Source organism: Arachis ipaensis, chromosome B04 (genome assembly GCF_000816755.2).
Source record: "Arachis ipaensis cultivar K30076 chromosome B04, Araip1.1, whole genome shotgun sequence".
Classification (NCBI taxonomy): Eukaryota; Viridiplantae; Streptophyta; class Magnoliopsida; order Fabales; family Fabaceae; genus Arachis; species Arachis ipaensis.
The window spans coordinates 7,973,150-7,984,646 of record NC_029788.2 but is presented as its reverse complement, the minus strand read 5'-3'; the positions used below and the strand labels follow the sequence as shown (position 1 = coordinate 7,984,646).

At 34.4% G+C, this 11,497-nt stretch overlaps 1 protein-coding gene and 1 long non-coding RNA gene across 2 annotated transcripts; one reads left to right on the top strand and one right to left on the bottom strand.

Annotated features, from left to right (window-relative positions):
- On the top strand, positions 1,945–4,726 carry LOC107638731 (ras-related protein RABB1c). Its single transcript, XM_016342095.2, has 6 exons — positions 1,945–2,176; positions 2,862–3,001; positions 3,380–3,462; positions 3,765–3,969; positions 4,122–4,190; positions 4,399–4,726. The coding sequence occupies exons 1-6, from the start codon at positions 2,131–2,133 to the stop codon at positions 4,489–4,491; spliced, it is 636 nt and encodes a 211-aa protein (XP_016197581.1). The 5' UTR covers positions 1,945–2,130; the 3' UTR covers positions 4,492–4,726.
- On the bottom strand, positions 9,385–11,414 carry LOC110270516. The gene is made up of 2 exons (XR_002360137.1): positions 10,971–11,414; positions 9,385–10,563 (listed from the first exon to the last, which is right to left on the bottom strand). It is a non-coding gene; the product is annotated as an uncharacterized LOC110270516 (long non-coding RNA).

Genomic DNA, 11,497 nt, shown 5'->3' with positions numbered 1-11,497 from the left:
ATTTAAATACTTGTAGAATTAATGATTAGTTGAATCCGTCAACTCTCGGTAAAGAGTTTGAGCTCTGATTATAATGACTGAGATGAATAAAACCTTGGTCAAGGAGATTGAATAAATGAAAAAGAGTTCCTAAGTCATTCACAGTTCATTATAATAATGATAACAAGTTAGAGTTTGACAATTAAACCATACTCTAAGGGTTAACCAAGAGCTGGAAAGATGGAAGGAATTATACTTTGTTCTTCTAAGGTTCTTAGTAAAAATTTATTACTTCATACTATCGGGTCGTTGAGGAGTGTTGCTAGACGCCAACCTTGATTAGTAAATTTAGTATGACTAATTTACTACCCGCTTAGTATTGAACCTATGGGTCACACACTAACGAGTGTTCTAATTTTTGCTGTAGAATTATTTAATTATTAATTTGATTTGATCAAATAAATAATTATATTAATTTAAATGGAATATTATTATATTTTTTGCTAGCACTAAGAATATAATAATAATATAATAATTAAGAATATTAAGTGAGAATAAAGAATAATTAGTTATTCTATTTTTAAATTTGAATTTTAAATAAGATTCTAATCAATTTTGTTTTAAATTGAATTGTGATATGATATGATTCATAAGATTTTAATTTTAAATAAGAGAAGATAATATTCATATTTGAAATAAGATTCAAATTTAAAATCGATAACAAATCTCATACTATATATATGTATGATAAGAGTAAATGAAAATACACGTAAGAATTTTATTCCTTTACTTTTACATACATAAATATATGTAAGCATAATTTTATGGTGTGCAAAGAGATTTCTCAATTTAGATTAGATATTCATTAGTCAAAAAGTTGACAACAAAAGTTAGTCCCGGTATATCTCTACACATAAAGTTTTCGTACAATCTGCATAACCGCATGGATAAGCTCACACTAACCCGTCAATTTGAGATCCAATTCGGGATTTTCCTTGGGAGGTATCGGGAGAAGGGGTGCCCCTCACAAAGGGGTCGTAGTGACCAGGCCCGGACGACTGTTTACCAAAAACACAGGTCTCCGGGTCCTATTGTTAAGAATAGAGAATTACTACTCTCATTTATAGCATTTAACCAACCGGGCAAAAGAATAGAATGCTTGGCTAATAAATAACTCACTTCTTGGTCTTCGACTCCCTCAGTCACTACGAACACCCCGATCAATAAAGTTTTTACTAAAGCATACTAAGGTATTTATATTTTGGTGATTGCTATGGTGCCTACAAATGTTTGCCTAACTTTTTAAAAGAGTTAAAAATTAATATTTAATTTTAAAAGTATAAAAATAAATAATTATTAAATATTCAAAACTTACTATAATAAGTAAAATAGGCAAAAGTTAGGCACCGTACTATAGACACCATAGAATTTACCTTATATTTTATCTATGTTACTAGAATAAACTTTAAGCACAAAATATATCTTTAGACATTTTTTTACTTCTGCTACGTGTTATGAACACAGTACACATTAGATTAGACAAATTATAAGTTCTCTATAGCTACTTTGATGATTGGAATTAAGCTCAACCTATTTTTTTGATATCTAACAAATATGTATAACTCTGGTGGAGCTGTTGAAGCGGTTGATTCTTCTGATTCTGAAATACACATAAGAGGTATAGTAAGTGATTTGAAGCAGTTGATTTTTCTTTACCCTAATCCTAGAATTAAAAAAAAGTGAGAACTCTCTCAATATTTTTTTTGGGTATTAGAACTCTTATTAAGAAATTGAGTTTGAGAGTGACCCAAATATCTAATCTACCAATTAAAAATTGCATAAAAAAAGAATAAGGGGAGAGAGTTGGGCTTTGAGGCCCAATATTCAATTTTCTTTACCCAAAAAAGGTGCAAAAGAATACGTATGGTAGTGGTATGGTATTTTAGGAGAAAGAAGCAAAAAAACCCTTATTTTGACTTTCTCTCTTTCTGTTAGGTTTTTATTTCTAATTCTAATTCTAATTTTCGTTATTTTTTCGCTTTCCCCCTTTTCCATTCTTCTTCATCATCGCTATCTCTCTCACAACACTGATTATTCTCATATTGAGATTCGCAAAGATCTAAACTTCACAGCGTTTTCGCGCGACGCATAATGTCTTACGCATATCTCTTCAAGTACATCATCATCGGTGATACCGGTAATTTCAATTATTTCCCCTGATTTTTATGATCTAGGTTTTATGAATCTTATGATCAATTGATTACAATAATTGTTCAATTTTCTTAACTAACCCATGGGGTTCAGCTTTTCAATTGTTGAGAATTCTAGAAATTTTGATGCTTGATTCTCTTGTACACGTGGCGCTTTCCTAGCTTCCGTTTGGGATCTTTTTTTTTAAGCTTATAGTTTCTCTGTGTTTTTATGATCTTATTTGATGCATAAAATTAATATCGTAGCTGAATTGATTTGATGCTGATCCCATTTGGTTCCCAACTTTTCCCTCAATACCATTGACATCCAAAATATGAACTGCTAATGCTTTTGCAGTTGTTCACAGCTTCTAATGATTAATCAACATTTCATACTGTAATTATAGTAGTCACTTCATTAAAATTGTATAATATGGAGCTTTTTGTTAAAACAAAAAAAAAAAATTGTAAAGCTGAGAGATTGTAATGGGCACTTCAGTATTACTTGTAATCCTAATTGCTAGAAACAATTAATATGAATCGAGGCACCATTGACAAAGCTAATTGAAGTTGTAGTCTATTTATTTTCATTTCATATATATATTGTGTTCAAAGTGTACATGTAATATTATGAGCAGTAGTTTATTTATGGAGAGAAGTTATTTATGTAGCCTTCCTGTTTTATTATTATAGGAGTTGGGAAGTCATGTCTTCTACTTCAATTCACTGACAAGCGCTTTCAACCCGTCCATGACTTGACTATTGGTGTTGAATTCGGGGCCAGGATGATCACAATTGATAACAAGCCGATCAAGTTGCAAATATGGGATACGGTTTGTTTGCCTTTTCACAGACTTTCTGATAAATCCAGCTAGTTAAAATCTACGATAATGTGAAACGTTTGTTTTTAATTTGTTGCGTTTGGTTACCATGGCCTGTTATATTTTGGGATTTTGGTGCATTTTCACTTTCACTCTTTAGCTAGTTGTCAAGCACAGTGTAGTGTGTCCTAATGGATAGATCCATTTGTTAAAAACCACATAATTGGAGATGATAGGCTTTGTATTTGTGATTCTTCCAAACTAATTACTATAGACATAAGAATATATTTTTGGCTCTGGACAGGTTGTGCAGGTTTTAATATATGCCATATTGCTCGAGTTTTATGACTTAGAAATTTGAGATACTGATTTTTCCTTTTAATATTTCAGGCTGGTCAAGAATCCTTCAGATCTATTACAAGGTCTTACTACAGAGGGGCTGCAGGTGCACTACTTGTCTATGATATAACCAGGTATGCTCGTATTTGAACTTCTTTAATCTATGCATGAGATCCTAAAATCAATTAATCAAACAGTTATTGTTTACGTATAATAAAATTAACTTATTCTGAGAACTGTCTTATTCGCAAATGTTTATATGACATTGTATGAATTGTGTATCCTGTCACGCCAAGTAAGATTTGTAAATCACTTGACTTATAACGAGTTCAGGTGTGCATAAGTTTGTCGTTTTCTGAGAGGTATGTGTTGTAAATGTTAAATTGAAGTAAGCCAATGTCAATGATGCTGGTTGCTGACCTGTTTCTACTAACAGGAGGGAGACATTTAATCACTTGGCTAGCTGGTTGGAAGATGCAAGGCAGCATGCAAATGCAAATATGACAATTATGCTAATCGGCAACAAGTGTGATCTTGCACACAGACGGGCTGTAAGCACAGAGGAAGGTGAGCAGTTTGCAAAGGAGCATGGGTTGATATTCATGGAGGCCTCAGCAAAAACTGCTCAGAATGTTGAAGAGGTTGTTTCATCATATCATCTAACATCATACTCTCTCTCTCTCTCTCTCTCTCTCTCTCTCTCTCAAAGGCTGATTTCCAAAACGTGCAGGATCTTATGTTGAATATATTTATTTATGTAGATGAAGGTTTTAATTTAACTTATCCATTGTAGGCATTCATAAAAACGGCTGCAACCATTTACAAGAAGATTCAGGATGGAGTTTTCGATGTTTCGAATGAGGTTTGTTTCATTTTAGTTCTGTCACATACTTTACCACTTGTCTTATCCCCTTTATGGAAATTTCATATTATATTAGATTATTATAGACTAGAGGGCTTGTTCTTCAATTGCAACAATGGTTCCAATGTGAAAAACACATGGGACAAAAACAAAAATTGATTCAAGGATAAACAGTTTCAACACTGATAAAATTTACATGGTGTTGCAGTCATACGGAATAAAAGTTGGATATGGTGGAATTCCTGGACCATCTGGCAACAGGGATGGCCCTTCGGCTGCAGGTGGAGCCTGCTGCAGTTGAAGTGAAGGACATGCATCTTATTTGCTTCAATGTAGTCCTTTATGTATTCACACTTTCCTTCTACTTTGACTTTGGATATGAAAGATATATATGTTTCTCCATCCGTTGATAAAGTTAGTTAATTGTATAATGTTTTCTTTCTAATCTTGATTTGTTTCTTGAACGTAAACCGATTATTTGTCTCTGTATTTATTTTTGTGTATAATTGATTTATATGTTGCTTCATTCTTAATCAGTTTACATAGATTTGCTCTCTGTTGAAATATTCTCACAGTTTTGTTGCATTGAGGTTATGTTTCGAATATTTTAAGCGGTTCTTATTCCATTCAACTCCATCCAGATTGGAGTGGAAGAAAAACTAGTGATATCTGCAATGGAAGAAAGATAAAGGTAGTGGATGGAATGGAATAGTATGGATTATATTCAAAGTTATTCAATTCTTTCTTGTTTTGAAGTATCTTATCAATGTGAGTATATTTTACTCCGTTGCATAACTTTCAACAATGCTTTTGAATATTCCATGCTGAAACCACTCGGTTGTGGTTCTGTTAACTTGGTGATAGATAGAATCTAAGAGTCTCTTGAGCTTTCAAAACAAAATTCTTACTGTTCAAAACAATATATTTAGTTATTTACAATAAAAGTAGGAACGTTTTTAAAACTAAATTTTTCAACTAGGTCGTCGCGTACTTCTTTTTCTTCTTATTTTGTGTTCTTTTTTCAGTTATTGTCGTCGTTGTTGCCAGTTGCCACCACTGCTGTTGTTGCTACCGCCACCGTTGTCTTCTTCATTTTGTTGTCGTTTAATTTCTTTTTTTTCCTTCATCCTTCTTTATTATTATTATTATTATCGTTTTTATTGTCTTTATCTTCTTCTTTTGTATATATTCAGAAAACTAAAGCACATAAATATAGAAATTTTAGTATACAAAAAATTTGCTACACAACACATAAATTTTTATGGACAGCACAAATTATAGTGCCCTCAGAAATTTTTGAGGAACCATATGCCTAAAATATTAACATCTAACTAACAAAATATGCACAACACATAAATGTTGGTACATAGCACGGGAATTTTGGTATATAGCACAAAAATTTTGGAAAATCACATACTTGGAGCATTGACTCACCTAACTAACAAATTATGTAAAAAAAATTTCTGTTATGTACAATATTTATCTGCTATGTGCAATATTTATCTGTTATGTGCAAAAATTTATGCTATATACAAAAAATTGTACTATATCAATAATTTTCTATGCTTTATCAATAATTTCTGTACTGCAGAAGAGCAAAAAAGAAAAATAATGACATATGCATACATTTTTTTTTGCTAAACTTATGCCAACAGGATTAAATTTAGTTATAAAAACGCTTGTATATATAGCATCTACGATATATTTAAGCCTCACAATCCTGAAGTAATAATTTACATTATTTCCGTTAGAGAATAGAAGATACTATATTTCCAACTCTATCTTATAATAATATAATTTCAAAGATAATAATTTGGGCTTGCCGAACACCCTATAAAGGATTCAGCTCTCAACAATTTGTTTCTACAGCAAAACTTTGTCCCTTCCAAAACAACTTAGAAGATAAATTGAACTGTGCCTACGTTGCATGATGATGATGATTGATGTGAGTAAAAGTAGCATGCCATTCATGTGTTTGTCAACTTATGCAGCTTCTATTTGGTTTTTCTTTCTACTTTGGAAATCATTTGGCAATTGAAATCAAAATCTACGTAATAGAGAGATTTGAGTGGCTTGTTGAATCTTACAGCTGGACACTTGAATTAGATGACAAGGAATAAATGCTCCCAACAACAATTTAAGCCGCAGTTACACTCTTCGCCAATTAGATTAATACATTTACCAGACATATTTAAATTGATTTTTTTTCTTCTTGGTAGAAATAAATTTGGTGTTTTGTGGTTATTATCTTAAGGATTATTTCTTATATAGGTTAATGGTCAAATTGGTCCCTGAAAGATTGCACGATCGTCATTTTTATCTCCGAAAGAAATTTTTAATCAAATTAGTACACATGGACCGTTAAGTGACAGGTGTGTTAACAGCTGTGTACTCAGTTAGAAGCTGATAAGATATATTCACCTTATTATGTTAAAATAGTCCCTATCCCCATTTTATGAACTCTAATCCCCAAATTGAACGGAAACATTAATCCATCTTGAGGAGTGGTGTTGCAGTGGTGCAAAGACATCACCCAAATTTAGAAGCCACAATGCGGAGCGCCGGTGGAGGACGAAGTGGTGGGTTATCACCGCGATCGCTGGGTAGCTTCAGCTCTAGCTCCTCCATGCGAAAAAGGAGGATGAACATGAACAGAACCTGTTTTGTGGGCTAAAAACTGTGATCAAGAAATCTAGAATACCAGAAAATTTAGGAAAGTTGTTTCATACTTATCCAAGATGTCGGGTGAGTTTAAATTGGTATGAACCATAGTTTCTTGAACCCCCTTTCATCATTAATGTGAGATTCAATTTTTCCACTTGACATGTGCAGAAAGGCAGCCACTGTACCTACTTTAGTTGGGTAGATGATAATGAATATGAAGTTTTTGAAGTTGTAAATGGTGGGGAAGAAGCAGAGTTTGAAGTTGAAAGTGATTATGAAGATTGGAAAGTGAAACTAGGTTGGAAAATGGGTAGTTTGGAAGCTAAAGTCAGAGTAGTTAAGATGTTGCTTATTTTCATGTTTGTCCTAGTAATAATGCTTATGTTAGTGGTTGGAGCACTTTATGTCAAATAAGTGGGAAAGTAAAAAACTTGTAAAAGCATTGGTGATGTTGTTATTTTGTTGGATCTTATTAATAGTGTTAGTGAAATGTAATAAATGAAGTTGAACATTTTTGAATGTCCATTAACAATCATGCAACCCGCATATTTTGACATTAGCTTAAATTTTTACACAATTCTAAAAACAAGTAAATAAAAATAAAGACTTAATCACTCATAAGATAAATTAAGTCTAATCATATGTATTAAAATCGAAACATTTGCATATCCATATAAGCATGCTAACATAGTCTTCACAATAATACCAAACATATTAATCAAGTCTTCATAATATCAAGCACAAGTTACCTAATTTTGGGCTATACCCAAATATGAACAAGGTTGTACAAAATACTTCAATATGTCTATAATGCATAAAGATTCTAATCCTTAGCCCTTTACAAAATACATAATTCGGCCCTTAATACACAACATAATTTAAACATCTTTGTCTTTCTTCCTCGGATGTTTGAATCCGGAAGTTGGCACAAAAGTCTTTAAGCTAGCAAGTTTCTTCGCAGTAGCAGAACTGGTACCCTTGATTGTTTCAGCTGAAACTGAAATTGTTGCAATTGCAGCCAGTTGTGGTGAGGCTGGGGTTGTTGCTTTTCCTTTTTTAACATGAAGCTTTGGAGGCCTTGATTACTTTGTCCTGCATTTTATCATCATGAAGGATAAAGTCAATTCACTAATCATATTCTCATTATGGAACATTATAATTTATAATAAAAGATAGATTACAAATAAGGTATCATACTTGGCTGGAAACAGATAAAGGTTGAAATTCTTGTGTAACCGGAACTCCGTCTGATTGGTCAAGGATCATTTCAATTGGTGCATTTGAAGTTGCTGCTGGAGGATTGGTAGGATCTTGAGCAACAGGATCAATCGGGGTTCCCTTGGGTGCATGTTGAGCATTAGCATCAACAAGGGCAGTAACTACTGCAAGTTGAAGTTGCATAAGCCTTGCTTGTTCAGCAGCTTCCTCTTGTTTCTTCACTTTACACGTTCTTCTGTTGTGCCCAACTTCACCACAATACAGGCACAATATTGAGTTATACTTTATTTTCATCCGTGTCTTTGAGCCAACAGGTTGCTCATCTTTGTCCTTTCTCCTGTTCATTGTGGGCCTACCTGGCTTGATCTTAACTGGAGGCAGAATTGGTGCTGACGACCCTGTTTTTTCCATAGATTTGGCCCCTTTATTGGATTCACATTGAAGCAGTATGTTCTTCTATACGCATCCATCCTTAGCAATTCACATAAGCAATCACGTAAACGTGATTATTAGCATCCTGCCCACATGCAGTAAAATCTGTCCCCATGTAAATTCTTCAAAAATGTCCCATCTAATCTGATCAACGGTCTACACCCGACTTTAAACCCTTTCTTACAAGCGTCGAGGCACACATAGAATCTCTGAAACTGTGGAGGACTCTCAAGCATCGGAATCACTCCAACCTGAATTGTTGAACCCGGGATAGTAGTGTATAGTTGATGGGCATAATCCCAAATCAGACCATATTGTGCAATCTCATCTCCTTCAACAACCTTCATAGCTTTCCTTAATGCCCTAGTGATACATGTACTGTTCAGCCGTATGTTACATTTTCTCATAAACCATGCATACACCTCTTTGTGTTTCATTGTGGGGTATTTTCTTAGTGTAGGAACAAGCTTTTTCAAAGTCTACTCCTGAGTAGCAGCCCTATTACTCCTACTCTTAGGACATGTATGTTTATCCACTAAAGTCTTAATCTGCCAAGACATATCAGAATTCTTCAAAGCACAATACACTACCTAGGGACAATTTTCTCCGCTACAAACAGCCTTAACCCGCACATTATCATTCTTCTTGAAAACAATATTGCTACTCCACTGTATAGTATAGTCCCTAGTGGCATTCATAAATTCACACTTTGTCTTGAAGATCATACCTACCTCAAGCTTCAGCTCTCGAAACCTGACTTTCTTGTTATACGGTGGATAAATTGCATAGTCCTCCTCATCAGAATCCAACGCTTGATTCATATCTTCTGAGTGACAGGATCCAAAATCAGATTCACCATTAGACTCTACACCTCTTTCTGATCCTAAAAAATTGATAACAAAAGGTATTTACTAATCAGTTTCATAAATAAAATTTGTAACATAACACTATAAATAATATAACAAAGTTCATTGCATGTCACCTGAATCCGATATCTCATCATCTTCAATATCCTCATAACTAGAGTCATCCGTATCAATTGCCTTATTAGTGGATCTGTGAGATGTAGGCCTAGACTTCTCCTTGTTTCCATGTTTCTTTGAACCTGAATTCTTGGCAGCAACAACCCCATTATCACTATCACTAGAACTCTCATATCCATCTCCCAAAATCTTTGGAGGCTTATAGAGAATATCTTCGGTACTCTCGTACGAATCATGAGAGTTACTATCCTCCTGAAGTGGAGCTGGGATAACAACTCTACCAGTCTTTATCACATTGCTTCCCTTCACTGGTTCTTTCTTTTTATCTCTAACAACATACTTCTTGAAAGGCTGAGATCTTGAGGGTTGGCTGTGAGTTTTCAATAGTTAGGACTGAGCTTTCAAAGGTTGGGTAGAAGACTTTGATGGTTGAGATAAGGATTTCATGGGCTGGTTGTGAAGAACAAATTGTGTTTCATGCTGTGATTTGGGCTGAGACATGAGCTGTGATTTGGGTTGTGATTTTGGCTGACACATGGGCTGTGTTTTGGATTGGGATTTTAGCTATGGTGGTGTATTGTTGGGCCTAGACATGGGCTGTGGTTTGAGTTGGGACAGTGGTTGTGATTTAGGCCTTAAACAGTATCTCCTATTCAACTGGGAAGTTTTTGTGGCCTTGGGTTACAGGTGCTCTAGGTCTCTAATATAACTAACTCATCATCATCCTCACTCATACACTCCACCATGCGTGGCTCTGAGACTCTATGCACAAAATAAATGTTGATCGAATTGTGATTCCTTCTACAATCCTTCACCATTTCCAACAAATCAGCATCTACTTCTAACTTCCTCAACCTAACTTCAAGCGACCGTCCGGGTACTTTCCAGCAACAACCGTCCACCTCTGAATATCCTAACTCCTTATAATATCCCTTTACAAAGAAAACATCTAGCGTATCCCCTTTAACTCCCGCTAACACCTTTATATTGTCTGGTTCATAAATTTTTGATCCACTTTCGTCATTCTTAAATTTTCCACCATTATGGAAAACAAATGTCATTGGATGATTTTTCATCTACAAATTAAAAATAGCAACAGTGAATCATGAGAGTGCACTCTATTTTTCATTATTTTTATTTTTTTGTACAATTTATTTATGTTTTAGCAACAAAATTTCAATTACTACTTTAATCTAAAATGAACACCATTTCACCAAACCCTACCTTTTACATGAACTAAACAAAACAAAAATTTTCATCTATCCACGCACATTATATTCGGCCATATCAAAACAGAGCATCCAGATTTTTTCAACATACAAAACGTCTGAACCATTGCAAAACCCTAGCAGCAACTACTCCCAGCACAAAAATCCTAACCCAAAATCAACCAACATTCAAAATCAACGAATATGATACCACACATTCATACAAAAAAAAAATAAAAAAATAGAGAAGGAACTCGCCATGCAAGAGAACTTACCTCTCACCGGAGACGGCGCCTACCACCGCAGAAGACTGGTGGCCTTCAGACCGCGACGAGGAGGAGCGATCGCAATGCGAACGATGTCGCTGATTATTGCTTGCACGGCTGATCAGAGTAGCTTCTTCTTCTCACTCTGTTTCGGTGACTCTTCGTTGGTATTGGGTGAAAAGGAGAAAAGTGTAAGTGAAAGTGAAAGAGAGAAGGGGAATGAGAGAGTTACTTCAGTAATAGGAATTCTTGCAATATGGCTTCGTTTTGGACTTACTTAGGTGTCACTTAACAGTCCACGTGTACTGTCGTTAACGGAATCTGTGAGCCCATAAATGGAAGGACAAACGTGATTGATGTCAAATCTTTCGAGGACTAATTTGATTAAAAAAAATTTTCGGGAACAAAAATAACAATCGTACAATCTTTCAGAAACCAATTTGATCATTAACCCTTTTCTTATATATACTACACATGTTCAAATAAAAAATTGATTCTCTCAATTTTTTTTTCGATAATTATTGTAAACTAAAATG

Coding starts and splice junctions, on each gene's coding strand:
- LOC107638731 (XM_016342095.2), top strand. CDS start 2,131: ATGTCTTACGCATATCTCTTCAAGTACATCATCATCGGTGATACCG. Junction 2,177..2,861: donor CATCATCATCGGTGATACCG/GTAATTTCAATT, acceptor TTATTATTATAG/GAGTTGGGAAGTCATGTCTT. Junction 3,002..3,379: donor AGTTGCAAATATGGGATACG/GTTTGTTTGCCT, acceptor TTAATATTTCAG/GCTGGTCAAGAATCCTTCAG.